Source organism: Mizuhopecten yessoensis, unplaced genomic scaffold, assembly GCF_002113885.1.
Source record: "Mizuhopecten yessoensis strain PY_sf001 unplaced genomic scaffold, ASM211388v2 scaffold11045, whole genome shotgun sequence".
Taxonomy (NCBI): Eukaryota; Metazoa; Mollusca; class Bivalvia; order Pectinida; family Pectinidae; genus Mizuhopecten; species Mizuhopecten yessoensis.
The window spans coordinates 263,519-288,107 of NW_018408851.1; the positions used below are offsets into that span (position 1 = coordinate 263,519).

General features: G+C 33.5%; 2 protein-coding genes across 2 annotated transcripts; both read right to left on the reverse strand.

Moving 5' to 3' along the window:
- Window positions 1-1,401: 1,401 nt before the first annotated feature.
- Window positions 1,402-5,876, reverse strand: LOC110464984. Its single transcript, XM_021520522.1, has 7 exons — window positions 5,753-5,876; window positions 4,141-4,205; window positions 3,783-3,836; window positions 3,255-3,399; window positions 2,731-2,795; window positions 1,944-2,003; window positions 1,402-1,563 (listed from the first exon to the last, which is right to left on the reverse strand). Exons 1-7 carry the CDS (start codon window positions 5,790-5,792, stop codon window positions 1,402-1,404), a joined length of 591 nt encoding a protein of 196 aa, XP_021376197.1. The 5' UTR covers window positions 5,793-5,876.
- Window positions 5,877-8,444: 2,568 nt separating this feature from the next.
- LOC110464985 (uncharacterized protein PB18E9.04c-like) lies at window positions 8,445-22,772 on the reverse strand. Its single transcript, XM_021520523.1, has 20 exons — window positions 22,681-22,772; window positions 22,009-22,129; window positions 20,885-20,941; window positions 19,736-19,838; window positions 18,716-18,793; window positions 18,277-18,485; window positions 17,298-17,391; window positions 16,553-16,638; window positions 16,370-16,429; window positions 15,983-16,127; window positions 15,614-15,646; window positions 14,823-14,966; window positions 14,181-14,222; window positions 13,460-13,507; window positions 12,711-12,758; window positions 11,859-11,906; window positions 11,462-11,503; window positions 10,125-10,286; window positions 8,987-9,001; window positions 8,445-8,530 (listed from the first exon to the last, which is right to left on the reverse strand). The coding sequence occupies exons 1-20, from the start codon at window positions 22,770-22,772 to the stop codon at window positions 8,514-8,516; spliced, it is 1,644 nt and encodes a 547-aa protein (XP_021376198.1). The 3' UTR covers window positions 8,445-8,513.
- Window positions 22,773-24,589: the final 1,817 nt, after the last annotated feature.

Below are 24,589 nucleotides of genomic sequence, written 5' to 3' on the forward strand. Positions count from 1 at the left end.
CCACAGATAAGGATTTTGTTCGATTTCATAGACAAATGATAAATATACAAGGTCGAGTAGTGATGGCCTTGGTTTATAGTTTGTCACGAATCTTACCTTTCCTTGAGCCTATGGATATCGGTGTCACAGGTAGGCGTAATAATTTATAGTATAGCCTTCTATATGTACGACCTATGTAAGACCAATTCGGATTAATCTCTCACCACCGTATCTAACATGAATATAGCAGCTGGAAACAGTGACATTGACTGCTCTACTTCTATCAAAATATAATATCATAATTATTAAAAATTTTGATCAAGTTAAGTCAGCTCTTTTGTAAGTGAAGATGTTATATACAAAAATAACTCTGAAACGACATGTCAATAATAACCGAGAACAACCTGTAAACGACAGGTCAATACCAACCGATAACAGCCTGTAGACGGCAGGTCAATAACAACCGAGAACACCCTGTAAACGACAGGTCAATAACAACCGAGAACAACCTGTAAACGACAGGTTAATAACAACCGAGAACAACCTGTAAACGACAGGTCAATAACAACCGAGAACAACTTGTAAACGACAGGTCAATAACAACCGAGAACAGCCTGTAAACGACAGGGCAATAACAACCGAGAACAACCTGTAAACGACAGGTCAATAACAACCGAGAACAGCTTGTAAACGACAGGTCAATAACAACAACCGAGAACAGCCTGTAAACGTTTTAATATATGTCATTAAGACATGCGATACTACGGTATCATATCTCTTTGTTGTCGGAGGACATGACGGATATCCAATTGAAAAAAAAGGAGCTAGTGAGACCTCAATTAAATCTTATGTCGTTAAACACATGCGATTCAGTATCAAAAACTATAACATCCTTTATTTAGGAATCCAATCTATACATTTTTTACCTTTAAATTGTGACACTGTAAATTTGAGACATGAAATTAGAGGAGCGTGACTATTGAAAAAATCTAAACATTTTTTAATTAATCTTGAACATCACCCCTTTAAATGTTTCCTCTTTAAGACCATTTGATCTTTTCCCCTCTACAATATACTGTACCACCAGACTGGAGGAACTTGTTCGTTCACCTACATGAGCCACTTTAACTTTGGACTACATGACACACGAGACATATAACTATACTCAGACGTGCTATAATTGTGTTTAATTCGATTTTTTGTTCACTGTCGTGATGGTTATATTCCTGCCTCCCTAACTACGTTGTTATCATATATCAGCTGATTTGGTATTCACGCTTGATCCGAATATCAATATTTCCTTGACAAATGACGGCTGCTAACGGAACAAAAACTTACAATACAGTGTTCCCAGAGATGCAGCTTGATAGAGACTGTGCTTACAGTTTGAGTAATGAGAATGAATTAACTCAGCTGTGTGGTTTACGAATTCAAAACTGAGAAATCGCAGGAAAAAGAAAGCAAATTTGCATATGCCTCACTTGATATGGTCGAAATGCAGGTTTGGTCTTGGCAACAGCACCCATCGTGTCCTTGCGTGTCATGTATGCTTTGACACAGTCGATGGTGGTGATCGAGGCAGTGCTGAGGAAAATTACAAATTATTTACTATTAGAAATTCACAACCAGATAACATTTAAAATGAGACAAATTATGTAAGTTTGTTCTTTTCAATAGGATTTGAATAGAGGCAAATGATGTCAATGGCAATTTATAAAATAACCTGCGGCTATAATATAGTATCAATAAAAAATGTGTCTCGTCCCGTTTTGTTTTGATGCTTTCCTTTACCGGTCACTGAATACACATATAAAGTTCAGCATTCATTTTTTTCGCTCGAACATATCTCTGGTAAAATTTATATTTCTGCTTTATGATTCCAAATTATTTCTCTTCTATGGTTTTAAAATGCCTTTTACCGTGAATTGATACCAACGTAAATACCTGACGTAAATGTTACCCACCCGTTCTTCAATGCAGTGCCCTCTTAAAACATTGGCTGTGTCCAGGTGAATTTGACAATACTGTAAATAATATTTTTCTTGTTAATATCTTAACAATATATCAAAATATAAATATGATACAATAAATGAGGTAATGTGCCCTATCCAATTGATTAATACATAATTTAAAAGACTATGTATAATAACTCAGATATATCAGATTTGTATGGTCCCACGTGTTCTAACTCTGATATACCAAAGATTGTTATGGCTCTTTGTGTTCTAATTCAGGTATCTGAACATTTGTTATGGTCCTATGTGTTCTGACTCAGATATCTCAAAGTTTGCTGTTGTCCTACATGCATGTGTTCTAACATGTGTTTCAAAAACAGTTATGGTTCTATGTGTTCTAACTCAGATATTTCAAAAACAGTTATGGTTCTATGTGTTCTAACTCAGATATTTCAAAAACAGTGATGGTTCTATGTGTTCTAACTCAGATATCTCAAAGATTGTTGAGGCCATATGTGTTCTGACTCGGATGTCTCAAATGCTTTAGGGCCCGTGTTTTTTTCAGTCATCTGGAGTACCCGTCGTTTGTTGTCAAGGTCTGAACGATTTTCACATAATGAGGTAGTACCAGAAAGCACATTTGTCGGTAATGTTTTAAGAGTTTGGAAAGTATCAAATATAGAAAAAAAATTGACAGCCGTTTAAGGTGTTTTTAGTGATAATGCGATACATACATACATACATGTATACATCAGTAAAATAATTGGTTATTTAGGTAGGAATTATTTGACATTACCGGTTCGTCTCCTGTACACGAGGCTCCGAGGCAGGAGATAGGTGTGGTGAATAACTGCGACGCAGCTGTTTGGGTAAACAAGCAAAACAAAATTAGAAAAAAAAAAAAAAATCTGGTCTGATATCCAATGAATGATGTATGTCAAGTGTACTAAGTATAGTATTCTATGTTCAATAAATTGTCGCTACCGGTCGACCATAGTCGATTTAAAGACAAGATTCTAAATAATTGTATTTCACCTTGTACAGTCTACATTGTAGTCATGGTTCAGTCATTTCTTCTTCTTCTTACAGTTTTATGAGGAGCAGCAACGCAGATATTATTTTAAATATCGAAACATAACTATTTGACGATTAAAAAGTTATATTTGTTTTGTTTTATTTATTTTAATAACAATTATCTGATGGTCTTATAACAACATGTCCTGTTGTATCGCATTTTATTTCGTTAATTCTTTCAACAACCAGCATGTGAATATCTGGTTAACGGTTCGGCTATTTCGTTTTGTTATTAAGTTTGATTACAATCATTCATACTACTGCTGAGTACGTCCACACAGTGCTGGTCCATACAACAACATTTATTGTGTTCGTGACCGTGTCCGTGCTCGTGACCGTGTCCGTGTTCGTGACCACCGCTGGCAGTGCAATCCGAAATATGATGACAGTGCTGTAAATCATATTTTCATAATGTTATATTTTATGAAATATTGTGTTTGATTTCGAGAGAATGAATTTTGAATGAGTTTCTCACTTTAAATGCTTAGAACATATTCATTTGTACTCAGGTTTATTGATAATAACTTTATTATTGTCATTTTGTATACAAATAAAGAATACAGTTCCAGGTGACCTTTAAGGAGTTTTTTTTTTTTTTTTTTTTAAATTGTTACTGTTCAGTATTTTATTTATTTTATTTTATATGAGATAGTTTAAAACTTGATTTTTTTGACATTTAAGTCAGGTAAAGCAAGCATATAGCCCACTCTTTCAAATTTAGAATGAATTGTTTCCTATTCCGTCCATATCTTAAATAAAATAGCAGACACTGACCTCCACTGCCTCACAATGTCCAGTTACTTCATGCTCCTTGTTCACGAGACATACCTGTAAACATTCAGAACGAACCAATTTAATGAAATGAAAAACAAATTAATAAAAACAATTCATTGCTCATTACTGACCTTTGTTTACGTAGTTGAACCATTGTTTATATACCATAGTATGGATCTATTTAATTCTAATAATTCCAAAATATTTTTAATTTTAAACGCAACATGATAATGCGTGTATATCTTCAGATATTCTTCCATTCCCATTGTACGTGAAATTAAAGATACCCTTGGGATACAGAGCCCACCTCCCAACCCCAGAAATACCGTCATTTGTGATGAGATGTTTCGATACGTACCGGTTTGTGAGTGCTACAGTGTTCTCCGAAGCACGTCCTAACCGCTGCCGTAGTATACCCGATACCTTTAACATTATAACAGATAGAGTAAACCTCCGAGTCCACTTCGCTGAGAACAACAACCTAGATTTACAGGATATTGTCAACAACAAATTTAAACAAAGTGCTTTAAATGTAAGAATTTTGGTTCAAATTGCTCCTAACCATTTACTTCCTTTCTTCGTCAATTTGTTAATTTAACTTTGTACATCGTTTAAAAGGGAGTAATTTGGAACTAAAGGGGCTCAACAGATAACGTAAAGGGCCTTCGTTTGTAAATGGTACAATTAAGTCAATATTTAAGCTGAACCCGTATTTAAATAATTATGTTCATGGATAATTACAAATCTAAACTAGATAATTGTTGGCTAACAATTTGACGAGCTTTTCACCGTTAGGAATGATTTGGTCTTTGATCACAAACAATTTTTTTTTAAAACCTCATGGCCTTACCTTCTATGAAGAAAAGGATAATATGAACCACAGTTCTGAAAGTGAGCTTTATTTTCATTAACTATTTATTGTTTTAGACTGTTTACCTCTATGACCTTGATCATTAATCCAAATCAACCATTTTGTCAAACGTGATAGCGCACCTTCTCAGCATATGACGTATCAAATATCAAGGCTCAAGACCCTGAAGAACTTGTGATCAAGCTCTTCAAAGTTTGTTCCCGAAAAAAGTGCATTTTAACTATGACTCCTACCAAAAACCGAAAGTAGACCATTGACACAAAAATATTTCCTGAGAAAAAGTTTGTCTACATATCATATCCAAAGATGCATTTTGATGGCTTTATTCGTTAAATAGTTTTTGCAATTAGTAGAAAAACGGATATGACGTCATGGCGCCATATTCGATTTGGGATCAAATAGAGAGTTTCCAAAAATTTGGTAGGTAGACTGGGGAAACATAAATACCTACACTGGATGAAATCTGCGTAGCAGAATATCAAAAGAAAACGGTTTTAACATATTGTCGATCTTGCAAAAAGTTCAAAGGAAATATACAAAATGGCGTAGAAGTTAACGGTGAATGTTACAGAAAATATGAAGACAATGTAATGCAATTTTCCATCGTATACAAAAAAATAAATAATTGAAAAATGATTTTTTTTAAAAGATTGGTGATCTTTGACTCAAAAGCGAGTATATTTTGTTTTACTTTAATTGTATTAACATGTAATAAGAAAAAAGTCAACCCCGAAAAATGTCTACAAGTAATATAATTGCATAACTGCTGTACAATCAATGGTTTTTGAGTTATGTCCATTTTAATAAGATTTTATTCTTTGACATCATGGCGGCCATAATCGATTTTTGACCTACATGTACTTAAAATTGTTGCAATGACATCTTTTGACCTTGGCCTACAATGTATTTGTAAGACTATAAACATATCTGCTACCAATCAAAAGATGAGGTGGCCACAAAATCATGACAGAATAATAATAATAATAATGATAAGAAGAAGAAACATAACAAAAACAATAGGTCTTTTCACCATAAGTGAAAAACCCTAATAAACACGCAAATAGCCGATATGGTTATACGAATATGGGGATGGACTTACTCAACCAGCAGAGGAACACAGCTAGAAGAAATAACTTCATTTTTTTGCTTCGAATTTCCAAGGTCTATCAGGGTGTTCTGAACAGAGATCGTATCTTGTTCGCCTTGACAACTGTTAATACTACAGAGAACTTACCTTATCTGAAACCTGAAAGTTAGCCTTGGCATTATAGTAATCTTTTGAACTTAAGGCCAGGATAATACCTTTATATCATGTCCTAGATAGTATAGAACTGTAAGCAGACACATTTATAAGACATATCTCAAATGTCGTTGAAATGAAATAAATAACAGTTTTGCACTCTGAAAAGAACAGGGTTGTATTGTATTTTTTCTGTAAAAAGTTGTTTTGCATTTTATTGATGGGAAACACGTAAGATGTTAACACAAATCGTCATTGCATTTAAACAGAGAAAATGACACAAAACTGTGTGTAGTCTAAAGTAACTAGTTGTAGTCGGAGTCAACTTCATGTAGACTAGTAGAACACTCCGTCCGGAATCCAGGTAAACATTTTAGTGCACCAGGGATGAACTCCAAGTTTATCTGGATTTAAAAAAGACGTCAAGTCCACAGGCAAAACGTATAGTACTTTTCTCTAACTGCTGTTATGCCCGTATTATTGTAATCAACATGTATTTACTGTTTTACTCTTTATAACTGCATCTGAAACAAACTGTATTGGAATCATTGAACAAATATTGTGTACTGATGAAATTACAATGAATAAGATTTTTTTGAGAAAAAAATATTCATAATTGCTTGTGACACATTATAAGAAGTTATGTTACAGTAGTAAAAAATTCAATTAATCTTAATAGATACTGTTCAGTCTTTGAGACATGCAAGAATTGCAACTGTCTTTTCCTCTTCAACATTTTCGAAGTAATATTTGCATATATATACTCTACTTGAAGATTCGTAAAATGGTTTGTTGGAAGTGCATGTGTTGTGCTTTGGCTGAGCTGGGAGCCAAGAGTGTGCACATTCATTGTTGTTGTTTGGACGGATGGGAATAGGAAGATATGTTAATCTCCATCAATAATCTATATAAATCAGTTCAATTAATCAATCCGTGATATTGAATTTTTAGAAAATTGGTTATCAATTAATTCAAGGTTTAGTATGTTTGCATTACATTTTAAAAATTGGTTTTAATTTAATAATTATCTTTGTTTTTGTTTGCGAATTCATTACTATGCCGAGGTTCAGCAAGCTACCTGGGTGCCAATAATCACCATGCGCCCCCAATCCAACTCCAATGCAGATCAAGTTCCTGTTCAACTATCAACAGCACCAATGCAGTTCGCAACTCTATGTCTAGCCCCCAGTCCAGGCCATGCTGGTTTCAGCGACTGGTGGAACTTCAAGCATGACAAGCAAGACAACACATCAGGTAATTCACTTCATCAAGTGTACTTCTAACATCACTCGCGGTAATGTTAGCTTATAAGTGATTCAAGGGTTGTGGTTGGCGACAATATTACATTCTGTCTCGACTTTGAGAGGTGAGGGATCCAGCTCAATCGTAGGGATCGATTAATGTGGATTTGTAGCTCACATTCAAGGAAGGTGTCAATCGTGCAGTAATGCTTGACCAACATTGGGAAACAAAATTTGTATAATAACATGACACGCTATTATTGTATAATCAAAGTGTTTGCCAGCGACAATCTTTTTATTCCGATCACACTTGGTTGGGTGTCACCCTTTTGTAAATATATATATATAAATGAAATAAGGCAGGGTGTTAAATCAAGATCAAAGAAGTGGTAGCGAGTTGATCATTACACACAAGAAATCCAAATCACATTCACGCAGGTATCCCCCAACAGCTAATCAGGTTGTTATCAGATCAATGATTCACCTGTATTACTAAAGAGGCTCCGGAAAGAAATTTGTCATATCCTTTACATACCCAGAAGTGGCTAAAGTGCTGATTGATGGTTTGAAGATGAAGGGTTTTAAGATCCTGAGCAGGCATTTGAGTGTTCAAACTTAAGGTCGGTATTTACAACTCCTTACCTATTCGAAAGAAAATTACCAATTCCTCCTCGTGTAAAGTCGGGGATGATCACACAAAAAAAAATGAAATATGAAAAAATAGTGGAAGGTATTGAACGGTCAGTATGTTACCGTTAAACGGTACCAAAATACTTGTTTTTCTTTTCGAAACGAGAAGATTTGGGGCGGGTCAGTTTTATTTGTATTTGTTCTTTATTATTAATTCAAAATGTAATTAATTTTGTTAAATTTAACAATTGACTGTATTTCACACCGCACAAATTGTACTCTCACTTAACAGTGAAAGGTAATATGTGAGCACCACGTTGTTGGGCAATTGCTAAGTGATAAAGGCGTCTGACCGTCTATGATCACTAGCCCTCTCCCACTGGGTCGCGGGTTCGAGGCCTACATGAAGTTGTCGGCAGATACAGCCGCAAGTCGGTGTTTTTTCTCCGGGCACTCCGGTTTTCCTCAACAGCAAACCCTGGTACGTCCTGGAACGATCATAGCTGTTAAACGGACGTACACCACAAACAACTAAACTGTTGAAATGCAATACTGAGGGTGTCTTTATATTGTACCAGACTATGCAGTATGTTGTGACATGTTGGTAAATCATTGCTTTGTAACACCTAACCTTCAGAGCTATCTTTCATATATTTGGAAGAAATACTCGGACAATAACAAAGATGTATCCTTTTTATTTTTTCAAGTTTTACAACGTTTCAAATGTATCGCACGTGCACTGCCTTTTATTACGGAGTGACGACAACTGCAAGAAAAACAATTACATTTAATCAAACAGAAAACAAGTTGATTGATTACAAATGACATATTTCGCCGGTTTTATATGAATTTCGTATCATGAATGTTGTTTTTAGTTCTAATTAGAATATGCTAAATTCAACTTTTGTATTTTAGTAGTTGATGTGAGATTTAACAACTTAAACACAAGTCGGGCTTAATAAAATATTCAACAGAGGAACATATTTGATTAGCATACCTAAACTTTATAGAAATTGCCTTATTTTGCTTAGATAATATACGTTATAGTTCATTTGTTTATTACGAATAAATGTATTATTATTCTTACCAATAGGCCAACAAACCAAAAGGCTACCAAAGATGTACAATTATTATATTAATGTTAAATACTGACAAAGATAATAGTCTTTACAACAAAAAAGGTGTCAATAGTAAAAGCTTACTGTTGCAGATGTTTACTTACGTCCAGACAAATGTTCTGAAATAGAGAAAACATATATGAATATAACAAACTGTCAGACCTCAGTATTCCATTACCATCAATTGATCGGTAGGTACATGTATAATGTATTTTTTTTTAGTAAAATGGCAAGTCAAAAGGCCGACGTCAAAAATTGAAGTAATCACATGTCGTGGTAAACATTTTGTATTCCGTTGTATTTTATACCATGAAATCAATAGCAAATCTTTGAGACTACATGTATATAGCATAAATTTAAGTAAGATTCAATACCCGAGGTTTTATTTTATATTGAGGGCAGGATATTACATCGTACACAGACTTGGCCGGTGTGATCGATAGTGGAGAAGTCGCTCTCCCTTCCAGATACTTTGTCGTAATCTCCTTGTATGTTACAAGAATATCAATGTAAACCTTTACTCCGTTCATATTTGGCCGAGTTTGCGTTTGAATTAGAGTTTTGTCGACACTTTGGTATTCTTTTATTGTTGCTATTCAACTGAATAGTTCATAGTATCTCTATAATATTCGTTAGATATATTTTAATATAACATTATGATGTCTGTCAGATATAAACTACCTTATAAGTCTTCTTTTTTTTTTATATATTTTTCGTAGAACTCTATGAAAAAAGGTTAAATATATCACATAAAACAGCATATAACACTGTGAAAAAAATCGTAAATATCTTTTGGGGATATTCAGTACAGAGATCTTACACATAAATAAAGATGTTCAGTACAAAGATTGTACAAACTTAAGGGGATATCCGGTGAAGAGATTTTACAAAGTTACTGAGATGATCAGCACAGACATATTCCGTATGGATGCAAAACTAACTTATGGAGATAATCAGTACAGAGATTATAACACCTTTAGAGATATTCAGTACAGAGATTATAACACCTTTAGAGATAATCAGTACAGAGATTATAACACCTTTAGAGATAATCAGTACAGAGATTATAACACCTTTAGAGATAATCAGTACAGAGATTATAACACCTTTAGAGATAATCAGTACAGAGATTATAACACCTTTAGAGATAATCAGTACAGAGATTATAACACCTTTAGAGATAATCAGTACAGAGATTATAACACCTTTAGAGATATTCAGAACCGACATTTACAAACTTACGAAGATATTCCGCACAGAGATCGCAGGTCTCAGCACACGTAGCGACAGCATAGTTCATGATATGGGGATCATTTGCATGACATAAAACGTCGCGCATCAAATCACAGTTGTTGTTTACATCATGGTCGATGCAAGGCATTGGAGTAGTTGGCTGAGGAGAACCTTAAAAATAAATAGCGATATCACATGATATATGAATGTTTACGGTTCCATTTGCATCAAATTTTAGTATCGTAATTGCGCATTTACAAAATATGTTTACCGCTAATATTTATAAAAACTACTCAAAAGCAATACGTTAACTGTCTTGGTAAGGAAAACAACACATTAACATGATATAATGGAAAGATGTATAAGTCTGTTAATATTTTGTTGAACTTAGTTATTGAGATGGTTTATCGTCCGAGTAATTTACGTGCTCACCATTTCCATGGTGACTGTTTCAAGGCACAAATATATATTGATTACATTGTCCTCTGCAAATAGGAATCCCCCTTTTGATTGCTTTTTATTTTGAAGTTTGGATGAGGAAAACATGATAGCCTATCAGCTAATATTTTATATACAGAGAATGTAGGAAAGATGTTACTTGTTGTTTTCATGGTGATACTTACACCCTCAGTTGTTACACTGCGATCTGGAGTAAAATGTGATCGTGATCATTGAATTAGACTGCAGTCCTTTAATCTGGTTTCGAAGCTCCATATAAATATTTCAATCCACACATTTAAACTCAGAATTTTAGCTCAAAGGTGTTTTAATAATGATATCAATTCATTTCGAATGTAAACTATATGTTAGATTATTTGTATAATTATTAGCTTAGAATTTCGACCTCTATTCACAATTTAACACTGACATTATAGTATATATGCATTGTTACCTTTATACATGCTTTAACCATACATGCTTTTTGCAAAAGTTACATGACACGTTTTCAATTTACCTATTTCATTAAGTGAACATTTTAACATTGGAAGCGTGAGAGCTATAACCATCTTGATATCAATATGGCGTCAGTTTCTTTATCGCTTATCTTTCAACACATATTCATATTTTCCTTGTATTGTTCAATTGTCCTCCATGTTAACCTTTCCTTTGTTCTTATTTTGCCCTAGTTATACAGATTTTTAGAGTTCAGATAACGGTTTAACTGACACTTCAGTATTCCCTGATCTGTGTTAAACCATTTTATCTTTTAGGTTATTATATGCTCATATCAATATAATAATAACATAAATGACATCAAAGGCTAACAAAATCGGTTATGTAAATGAAATGGCACCCAAGGAGATTTTGTGAAAAAAGAAACAACATGCAGGAAATGTATGACTTACTAACTGTTGTCATGGCAACACCTTCAGTTGTCACACTGCCACCTGAACACAAAATAATCTTATCATAATATTTTCTAATGGAAAATTCATAATTAGCACAACACATTCCAGGAATGTTAGCGTCAAAACATTATGTGAAAGAATTAACAGTTTAATGACATAATAATTAACGGATGCATTTTTTTATCGCCATGGTAAGTTCTGTGTTCACCATATATTTAGGGTTGAAATATTTTATTTTCAAGTTTCATTTCTGGATTACGATCAGACGATAACTTATATGACATGACACACTAACTGCTAAAACAACCATGGACATAATGTGAACAAACACCAATTGATGACAAATTCTAGGTAACATTACATAAACACGGCATACAGAAAATATGTCACTTACTTGTTGTTGGCATGGTAACATTTACACCTTCAGTTGTTAGACTGTCATCTGGAGATAAAAGTATGCCGCGAAATGTATAGTTATGTCCTTTGTATTTACGACGTCATCATAATCGTGTCTTCATAATGGTTAACGATAAGAAATAAACCAACCGGGGAAATGAAGAGACGCGTCTCTTATTATTCGACAGTGGTGCCGTGACGAGGAAATATCGATCATGTTTAATCATTGAATTGGATGTTTTTCTTTTTATCTGTTTTATGAGCTCAATCGTCAGGACATTTTATAACCTAGTGGATAATTCATACTAATGATAAGGCTTTCCCAGCAATGGGGCATCAGACAGCCATACTTTATCACATCAACTCATTTAAGTGTTTATCTTAGTAACACATAGGATCAATGAATTAAATATCAGACCTTAACTTACAACTGCTCGCTAAATAGATATAAATTTGTCAATTTTGTAAATATAAAGTTCAGAGCAAAATACCTCACAATTTCAGTTATATATTATATATATGGTTGACGTATCTAGTAAAGCATTTTAATTAAAATGTTGTGTTACTCCCTTTATGCAATTTGTCGTCGTAAAAAGAACGCTGTCTTTCAGATCCTCTGTCTCCAGAATAAGTTCTGAGTTACCATTTCAATTGTGAATGGATTCAGGACTCAAAGCACCTGATCTAGTCCAAAGCCAAAAGTGTCTATCTTGTCTAGCTTACAATCGAACGGAACGGTATACCGTATAACACGACATGCTAACTGACTATTCAACTCCTGGAACAACGATAAATATAATGTATAACATCTGTATACACGGAATGCAGAACATTGGCTACATGTACTTACTTGTTGTTGTCATGGCAACACTAACACTTTCAGTTGTTACACTGCCACCTGGAAATACAAATTTATCATGTTTGCTTTTCTCAATACCTTGTTTTACGCTTAAGACATTTTATTACATAATGGCCATTTCAAACTCAATAAACACGATGACGTCAAAGAATTATAATATCAAAACATCGATCATTGATTACATTAATTCCCTTCAAGTTTGTATTTTTGTAACTCACATGAACAAGATTTTCTACCTCAACTTACCATTGCTAGCTTAAATAGGGTATATACATAGAATACATTTTCAAAACAAAACACCTCAACATTTCAGTTGGCCAATTTTATTTTTCAGAAACATAAAATGTTGACGTATCTGTACAGTCACATATAAACTAAAGCATATTCTTTTCAGAAGGATATCGCGTCACGGCCTTTATGAATATAAGGTGGTGCTACGAGAACGCAGGTTTTTATGTATTTTACGTCCGGAATGAACTTCGTGCTCTCTCCATTTCAATGCTGAATAGTTTAAAGACCCAAACGCTCAAAATATCAAACTGGTCCAATTTTTGCTTCCATTACTGTTTAGTTAGCATATCATTTCGATAGTATGGAATCTGTCTACCGATCAATTGTAAATGTTTTTAAATTGATATGTTTGTTTGTCACACAAGCATTGGAACAGCGTGAGCTATAATTAATTTACAGGATAATATATAAATCCTATACAAACGAAATACAGAGTATGCGTTACTTACTTGTTGTTGTCATGGCGACACTTACACCTTCATTCGTTACACTGATACCTGTAGAGTACAGTATAACATGACCGTGGTTAGCATCGAATTAGATGGGCTTTTTTTGTTTTTGTTTTCTTATCCAATTTCTAAGTTTAATCGCTAGGACGTTTTATAACTTAATTGTCAATTCATAAACAACATTATGCCATCATAGAAATCTGGCATATAATGGGCATGCATTTTTAAGTTAAATGATAAGTTCCAAGAGTTTTCCCTGTTATTAAAATAATAAATTTTGATAAATTTCTATCTCAACTTATCATTTGTACTTCAATATACGCATTTAAGACAAATAACACCACAATTTTGGTTAAACAAATTTCATATTTCATAATTTTAATAGTGTATGTTGACGAACATGAATATATGCTTTCACATGAGAACTATAGCATTTATATAATTTGGAGATCGTGTCATTCCTTTTTTGTCATTATGAAGTCATAAAAACTTGATCTTTGCAAAGAGTTGTTTTCAGGGTTTATTCTTTGTTTAACATTTCAATGGTTCATGTTTTGAAAGCACGATTTTTTGAATATGTTTTTATCTGGCTTATGATTAAACGATATTTCATATGACATAACATATATGTTGTTTTTATAATCACTATGACAAAATTAATGATAAATTATTGACTGGGTAATACTCTATAATCACGGAATGCAGGAGATGAGTAACTTACCTGTCGTGGCAACACTTACACCTTCAGTGGTTAGACTGCCGTCTGGATATAAAAGTATAATATTCAGTCATTTCATGTAATGTTTTTACTTATCACACTGTTTCAATGGACAACTGTTAAAATATGTGTAACCAAAGTTTAATATTCGTCGCTATCTAAAAAGATTATAACCACAGATTTCTGATAATAACCTGATAGTCATTGATTAAATAAATCAATTAATCAATGTGTTCGTGTTCATCTTTTCACAAATGCGTTTCAGTGATTACATAGAAACAAGGTTTAGAGAATTTCTTAAAAGTTAGACATAATGGAGTTGTTTCCCTAAAATCAGTAAATGAAATAAAATCATGAACACAGGAAGATTCGAACCTTATGATTGGCATTGGCTTAAGAAGCCCGCCGAGTGAATCATTAGAATAGGAATCACGTTTACAAATCTTAAAAAAGAGAAGAAATTTAATTACTATCTTCCGGACTATCGAAATTCTCTCGTAAAATAAGGTAGTCTATATTTCCGGAAAAGACACAAGAGTAAATGTAAAAGAAGACGATATTTTGTCAATAACCGGACGTGCGAACTATAACCAAATAACCGTATGCCATCCTATTGTTTGAGAGAAGGTGTAAGTGACAACATACCTGTACATACACCGCATGTTTTACGACATTTGGTGACGACAAGGTGCCCCAATAATCCACTTGTCTGCGCACAAAGATCGTACGTCGTGTTAAACATCTTACAGTTGAACGTATCATCATCAATGTCGAAACAGGCTGAGCCTACTGTAATGAATAAAGGCGTATAGAATATATATCGTTAAGATTAAACAAACAATATATTTTATCAACAAAAATCTTAAGCATACCATACATATTTAAATTTTCGTATAGTGTTGTTTCGTCTTTGTGTTTACAACCAGCACTCAAAACGAGTTTTTTCATCCGAATGTTACAGATTCAACTTCTCAATTAGGTTATAATTAATCATGAAATTACTTTAACCTCTTTTTTTAAAATGATAGAGCCATACCCATACCATATAAAAAAAAACAATCATCTGACTTGCTTCGAAAAAATCAATATGTGCATTGTATTTAACAAGCAGTTTGAAATGCGAAGCGTTGTATGGCAAGAGCGATCGCGATTCAAAGTATCCCTTTCCTCAAATAGCATTCAGGGCAGAATTATTGAAACTCGCAAGTGCAGGAAAATATTCAGTATTTTAATCTGATTTTTTGTAGATATATTTCTTGTCATGTTACCCAATGTTCTGTATGTTGTTATTAAATATAATGTGTTAATAGTTGTTAGTGATTGACTGATCAACCTATCTGAACCGATACCACGTATGGATTGATTTTGATCTTATAAAGAGCCATCATAGACATACGTTGTTTATTTATACATGTATATACGTCAGCGTTATGTACCTGCACTTCCAGTGACTTCGGGCGGTGTTGTTACTAGATAAAAAATAAACAACATTTCAATCATAAGTGAAGCATCTTCCGTTTCCCCTCTTATCTTCCTATGCACATTTTGATGCTACGAACAGCAAAACAATATGTTCCACTGACCTTATAATTGTTATTATTTCCAAATCATTCTTATGATTATAGTTTGAGAAACGTTTTACTGTATTTGATATAGATCGTTCCGCTTTAATAGTTATTGTAGACAGAAAATGAACGCAACATGAAAAATTGCAATTGATCCTAGTTTGAAAATACATTATTCATTTTTGTTTTGAGGACAACAAGTTTTTTTTTATAAAATGTTACATAGAAACATAAACACACTTTCATGTATTCCCAATGCGTTCACTATACAGGTATTTTCATTCTGGTGGCAGCAGAAACTGCATTGTAGGTCTGGGTTAAAGCCGAAGGGAATAGGGTTTATATTACACAGAGCGCTGTTTGCTGCTTGCGCCTGATGACAATCCTGTTTAAAAAGTGTAAGGTATAAGAGGTTTATAAAACAAAATTATTGATTTTAGACAGAAGGTGTTCCACATGAATTTTATTTAGCGAGATTTATAGAACTTTGATCGAGTGGGTACGACCTCTTATAGAACGCGTCTTATCAACACATTTGAAAATAGTCAAATTGACATATATGTATATATTGATAAATCTATAAAAAAAAAATCAACCTATTGTTAAGGTTATTCAATATTTACTTACCGTTCCATTTGTGTTACAACCAGATGTAAATCCTCTGGTAGTAAGTGAAATCATACAGCCCTGATGTAAGAAAAACATAAATATGATTAAATGATGTAATAAAATAACGAAAAATAATCTGTTTCTTAATATAAAAAAGACCTCCCCGAAATAATAAATAAAGAAAAGATGTGTGCGTCTTACTTTGTTCATGTAAGCACACTTCCATTGCGTATCCATACAAGACTTGGGGTCCGGGGTGTTCTGACAAGTCGGACAAGTAAAAATGACTACAAGAAATAAATAATTCATAGGTATGATAAAGTAATTATATCCTTTAAAATGTTTAGTTAATATTTCTTTCTATGAACTTGCATTTTTGGCAACAAATGAGACATTTAACATCTACACAATGATGGATACATTTATTTCAATTAGACCTTGCCTTATAGTGACATTAAAGTATTTAAATCGGTTTTAGTAAACAAATGAATGATTGATCCAAATCCGACTCATATATATATAAACAATTCCTTTAATTTAAAAAAGGATTGCTTTAAATATGCACAGAACGGCTGATAAGTTAAATCTGTTCATTTCTCTTTCGAGCAGATCTTCCAAAAAAGTGTATGGCCATCTATTTAAAAATACAGAGTAATATTACAACAGACTTTAAAAAGTGTGTTGTGTCATAACCAAATGATCTAAGAGCACTTAGTAATCCGGCCTTCGGGGTGATTTTGAGATTATTTTTGTTTACTTGTTGTTCTTGAAGGTACTTGTCTATTGTTTGAAGTAACTTTTAAAACATTTTCTTGTGGATGCAGTTACTTTAGTTTTTACTTTAACTTTTTCAGTCACTATTAATTATCTTAGACACACTATGACAACATCACTAATTCCGCCACAAAAGACAATAGTAAAAGATGATGGTAAATACACTACTCACAATCATGAAAGTTTCTGAAGGCGTTGTCGGTACAGTTCTTGTCCTTGCAGCATATACTAGTTCCTATTCTGGCGTTGTACTCACAATCAGTTATCTGAAATTAATCACATGCATATTCCTGTCTTTGTAGAATCTATTTTCCTCGTTGATCTGTAGTATAGAATACTAATAAGATATCTTACTTGATATATGGTGGTTCTCGATTACTTTCAGTGACATTGTGGTTAATTTATATATATTCATTTTATCATTTATTAACTTATTCGTGCTTTTACAGTACACCTCTTTAATACGGTGACGGTTATATGGCAACATTTTCATATATGGTGTGACCAATTAAGTGTTATTTGAATGTGCCACCACACTGAAAGATGTCATCTTCGAACCGGTAGTATTGAAAACAGATGATGTCATGTATTCTGGCAATGGTCTATCAAGGGGAACCAAGTGTGACAAAATGTGTCTGTGGCCGTAAAGTTTTTTTAATGAAGAAGACTACCATATCATTAGTTAAATAACAGCATGTCTATAGTCCCGTTGGTACAATATATATATTGATGTATTTGATCACATACGACAGATGTGACAAATAAATAGATAAGCAATTCCTAATTCAGAAAGAGATTGTATTTCCAGATTTCCCAAAACAATTAAAACATGAGATCTGGGTACAACATAGTACTGACAGGCACGAACACATTAATACATATTCATTAAGTTTCATTTTATAGGTCTCAAAACCTGCGAGTAATCTTTATCATTATCATATGACGGAATCCAAATGCTATCAAACGCAAATAGTTTACGTATGGATCTAGGAATTTAAAACATCTTTACATCAATGTTAATATATCATCCTTTTGGGCAATACTCAGAATATAAATAAGGTCAATTGTTGATAAGTATAGGTATTTGCCGCTGAAAAATATCTTCGTTAAAACTGACTTACAGTAAGATATATATCAAGGTAAATAAATACCTCTACACATCCTGTTTGAAGTTGTCCTTCAGTAACCTGCAGCATGCATGCCTCATCTGCAGTACACTCAGCATTCTGCTGACAGTCGGCTACAAAATCGTCGGTACATGTTGGGCAATGAAGGACATTGGGCGTGGCAGTTGTTGAACTGTCTGTGACAATTGGGACTGTTGTGATGCTTATTTGGTATTCTGTTGTTGTGTTAGAAGCTGTAAAAAGAACTAGACGTTGTTATGCCGTAAAAGAAATTGTGTTACAATTTACGTTCTACAGTATTTATTGTACGAAAAATATGCATACGTCGCGACATCCATATCATTTCACTTTTTCAGTTTTGGAAACGGCGAATAAAATTCAATCATTTAGAGTACGATCCATTCAAGAACTTTTTTTTAAGGGTAGGTATATAGTAATACACGAATTGTTGAAATGTATTTACCACTGGTCGTAGCATCCGTCGTGACCGCATCAACTTTTGTCGTCGGAGCGTTGGTCAAAGGGGCCGAAGTGGTGATCACTAATGCGAGAAAATTTATAGATTTTATGAAAATATACCAATCATTCAGAAAAACTAGTGATATTGTCTTATAAGAATAAATCAAACAAACCAGCTACAGCGGGTCGTTATTTCAGTAAACATGGGTTAACTTAACCTGTATTATGGGCCTTAGATATAAGTACAGAAATGCATAACATTGGGTCAATGGTGCATTATTGTTCTGTAAAATGAGTAAATAGAAAATACCAAAAATGATTAATACAAACAAAACCGTTTTTTTTTTTTTTTATTAAATCAGAGTCCATAAAAATAGGGCAAGTATGAACAAAAGGAAATGTTTAAATAGATACCATTAACAAGAAAAAGGGGTATATGACCAGGTATTCCGAAGCGGTGAGGGTATGCTACACCTGCCAGATACATTTTAGTCAAATGTCCCATTTTTAAAGTCCGTTCAACGCAATTTTACAATAGTAAGATAGTATAAAGACACTTGATGATAAATGTCTCTTGCACAACTTGTGCTATTGATTATGGTATCTCGTTAAATCGTAGAATGTAAACAACATAGTCACGATCTCGTCTAGCAAGGTTAACCATTCGAATGTTGAAGCAAGAGCGAAACAATGAAAAAGATTGATTGAAACAATTACCTGGAATTGATCTGTAAGGTAAAATGTGAAAATGATACATATGGGTGGAAGTGCATATACAACCTTTTATAAAATTCTCAATTTACAACTTTTAATAGTAGATAAATTAATCTCAAGCTAGTATTTCATTAAAACCGAATTAGACTACAGTCCAGCTACAAGGTTACAGCCAACCTCGGTGTGCGACTGATGCTTAGTAGTTCGACAGCAGAGTAAAACATCTGTTGACGTAAAGAGGCACTTATTAATACGAAAATTGAAGCACCTTGTAAAAACAATTGAAAACCAACACTATCACTGACATTACCTGTGACGGTAGCGACACATTTATCATCCTGACAGCAGCATCCTCCATGGCCGTGCGTGTCGTGTTCACCTGTACATATCCCACGGTGGTGTTCCGTGCATTGCTGAGGATCGAAAACAATTAGAACGTAATAGACAATCTTTACTTGGACGAAAAGACAGAGAACGCTTATTATATCATACTTAAATTTTTCTTAAATAAGTAGTGAAACCTTGATAGTCAGATTTCATTACAAGTATTGTTTATCTACCTAGTCAGCCATTTTTGGTTATCAGTAAACTTATCAAGGCTATTTATCCTATGATAGTATACACAGTTGTTCTTTGATCAGTGACCATCTACATATCTTAAACATATTGATGAATAGACCCAGCTGTGATCATTTGCTGGTTAAATCATTGTTACATTAGTAGTATTCATTTGATTTTAATGTTACCTACCCTTTCTTCAATGCAATGTCCAACAAGATGACCATTTTCCTTGTGAATTTCACAATTCTAGCATTGGTGTAAATGTATAAAAATAATGACATTTAGTGCTACAAACATGAGTTTGGTGACGATATATTTGTTCCAAACGATATTTTATTAATCGGAGGTATGGTATGTAATTGACATAATTCAAATTATTGAATGGGTCCATTTATATGTTGTTTCTATTTTTCAATTTTCAAGTGAAAAGGAAAACACAATTGTAAGCCAACGGTGTTTCTACAAATAGTTGAAAACTTAATCGTTGAAATGATTTGAAACAATTTTGATTTGACATTATTTACACATAACACTGTAATGATTGTGTTGTTGTTTAATAAGACTACTTGAGTTACCGGGTGATTACCAGTACATATTTTCCCAAGACAGTTTAGCAGTGGTGGCATAAGTCCGTCGATACACTGCTGGTTCATACAGCGACACTCATAATCATGGTCGTTTACGTGAGCGTGAACGTGAGTGGTAGTGCAGGCTGAGTAGTGATGATGATGCTAGAACAAAATCGTATTTAATCATTTTTATTGCAAATTTGGGTTTTTCGTTGAATGAATAAACAAATCCTTTTTTTTGTGACATAATTGAAAAAACAATTCGTATATTTTAACTTTAAATATAAATAACATGTTTCAAAAAAAATAGTGATAAAGATAATACTGACATCCGGTCCGTCGCACCACCCACTTAGCCTGCCGTGTTCCCTCTCGATAACGCACATCTGTAACCAAAAGCAAGATACATTTCATAACGCTTTAGGCTTTTTTCACGGTGAATGATATTTAAGATTGTTAAATTTGCTGCTAACAAGTTAGAAACGAATGACGTCAAGCCTTATTATGATAAACTTTTAGAATATATATATTTTTTGAAATGTTGATATTTGTCGTGGTTATCGAAAGTACTTTTAAAGTATCACCATGGCTTCATATACATTTATTTGCAATAATCAAAATAACAAATATTTACATTAGAAATTTTATATTTCTAACAAAACAATGTAAAACAGTATGTACCGAATGATGTTCATCACAACGTTTTCCGAAGCAGTTAATTATGGTTCCAGTGTAGACGTCTATCATAAAGAAAAGAATAAGCATTCAGTGTCTTGAAAAAAGCTTCTAGAGTTTCCAAAAAGTTGAGATTATTCCTTCATATAATAAACCTAACATTGTAATTTCTCGCAATCGAATCTGTTACAAAGCAGAATAGGTCGATTGGATGACACTTCGAATTTTCATTCAGACGCGCATGATTCAATCACCGGTTACATTTAAATTAAGTTGCACAATAGAAAAATGTTTTGTAATATTCACGGTCCCACAAAACAAAACAAGAATACAAATTACGCCTCCAGCACATTCGCATTACCGTACACATATAGAGATATTAGCCATATGACATAGGATAATGATAATAAAAAGGTTTATTTCTGTATAAAACTGTTTGCTCTTGTCGAAATGAAAGGAACCATTTGTGTTTGCTTTCATGATACAAAAATAAACTCTGTCCTTCAGCCTTTGATAACAGCCTTTCTCAATAATTTCGATTATTTGTTTAAGCAATATTGCAATGCACAAAACTACATCGTGGAAACATGTTTTAGTTATACATTCGTATATGTATATGTATGCAATTAACAGCTTTGCATGCAATACCTCCATGAGCAACATTAAAGAAAAGACGTCCTTTGTCTGAAAATACTGATGCTATCATGATACCTATTATCAATATAATATTATTAAAGCTTTCATCTTCACTTGCAGTTCAATCGTGTTCACGCCCTACCCCGAAGGCTATCGATACATTGCTGGTCCTCACAACAGCATTCGTGACCAGGACCGTGAACCTCGTGACCAGGACCGTGTCCTTCGTGACCAGCAGTACACCTGGAATGGTGCCGACAATGCTGCAATGACCAAAAATCATTATTAAAATACAATTCGATTCAATGCTTCAATTTATGGTTGTACATTTGTCTTGAAAAACTTCTATTCCAAGATAAACTTGACGGTGCTGATATTTCACTAAATGTATCTACCTGCTTTATCTTATCTTGATATAAGACTATTATATTAAATATGCATCAATAAGATAGATTGCGTGATGCAAACATATGAAAATGATGAAATAACATTCACCATACTTACCTCTTGATTCACACACTTCCCAGAAAAAGTATGTTCCTTGTTGACAAGGCATAGCTGTAATTGACAAGAAAAAAAGGGATACTTTGAATCGCGATATTTCTTCCTGTCCAACGTTTTACATTCGCCAACGTATACTTGTCACTATTGAACAACTATATAATTAAAAAACAGAAGATATTTATCAGTCGAGTGGAGAGGAGTGTGTTATTAGGAATTCAACCACGCCTACAATGTAACGACGCTTTCCATTCGTAAATAGTCAAGTGTTTCTGGACATTAATACATAAGCATGCATGTATTATGTTCTAACAAAAACGCTAAAATGGCGACTGTTAATGAAGCTTGTGCGGATTCACGATCAACAAGGCGACTTCTGCCAGATTGTTGACTTCCACCAGTCATACTTAAACTGAACACAACTTGCTGACGAGGGAAATCGCGCATAGGAAGCGGCCACAATTCATTATTTTTGTTTCTCATCGTCTCTTGTAAACTTAATATAAATCAAAAACATTGTCAGGCGAATATGATTCTACCCAAATAGATCCAGGTTAAATAGGCAAAACGTTTGCACGCGTTAAAAACAGCCAAGTTGAAATGTAAATACCATCCACATGTACGCCAACATGCATAAAATATCGTACATTGTGTATGGGTAGTGATCTAGACACGAAAACACATTTACATTACATTGAACGCAATAGAATAGATATTATCAACATATCTTTGTCTATTTTGGTGGAATATATAATATGGGAATCGTATTATTTTGTTTTAATTGGCTAAGGCCAAAGGGGCCTTCTATGATAATTTTTTCAATTATTATCTCACCCTGTTGATATATTCTAGTGTGATCAAGATACACGCTTATATTCTGATATTTCTTAAACATAGCACGTTCATTAGTAAAAAAGAAAATATAAACAACAAAAGACGAAGGAAGGCTGGGAATCTGAGTGATATATTCCCGTAATATATTTCGGCTGTTCCATTGTTTTAAGACAAACTTTACGACACGGTGTTCTCGATACTGTATGATTGTTGTATCGTGTTTATTATGCCTCTGAAAATAAGAATTTGAAGACAACGAGTTTGGCACCATTGTGTGCAGTAAAAAAAGAGTACAAATATCAATCTAAAACACTCCCACAATTTATGCTTGCAGATTTCTTTCTAGAACTACCAAATGTATGTTTAAAAGGAGTATAAGAAATGACAGAAGAGTTAAATGTTGATGTCAATCTGTGAGCGGCTATGTGAGGTGGACATCGCAACATTTGAATAATTTCGACAGTATGTTAGCGTTCATTCTTCGATAACATCGTAACATAATTAGTAATATTCCATGTATTGCCACCACAAACAAACATACAGCAGAATAAAGTAATAATATAACAAACATTAACGGAATTGATGAAAGTAAAGGCACACTTGTGTAAGTTATGTTTACTGATTTAAGTAACATAGCGTCATCAGAACACTTAATTAACTCTACAGAAGATAACCTTGTAGACTTTCATTCAATTAATTTCATAACTAAACTTCATGTACCCAATGACATATTCAGTCATGTTAAAAAAACTATATGGAGAGTCTTAACATCATACACATAAACAAACATGTGAAGAAAATGACAAGCGTGCATAATAATGAATATATATTGGTCAAAGAAGGAATATCAACGGTAAAATCCAATTGTTAGTAGGATACGAATTACTTGCGTGGCAAGGGGGATATTGCAAGCGAATCAAAGCGTATCGAAAATATAACGATGTCAAAAATCTTCAGAGCGTTCTACTCCTTTATCATAGCACATCAATAGAAAAATACAGAACAGTCAACAGAGTTGAATATTAAATGTTAATATACACTACGGCTAGTGTGAGCCAAAGACAGCACTGCTATTAACCGCATCATTGACTAATCTAGTTTTCAATTTTTATTTTTTTTACTTGATTGAACTATTATTTTTAAATTGAATAGGTCGACATTCCAACAAAAATTGTGTGTGCGATCAGCTTTCTGTGTTATTTCAATTTTACATTAGAACAAAACTGATTGAATACAGAAAGCTAATCGATATGTAAATGATATGATTTTCCTATTCCAACGTAGCATGGACCTTCAAATCGAATAGGTAATTATTCCAATAAATTGAGAAAGAAATTATAACCGTAATGATAAACATGCTTCACCTTTCACTGTATGTCGAAAGATAA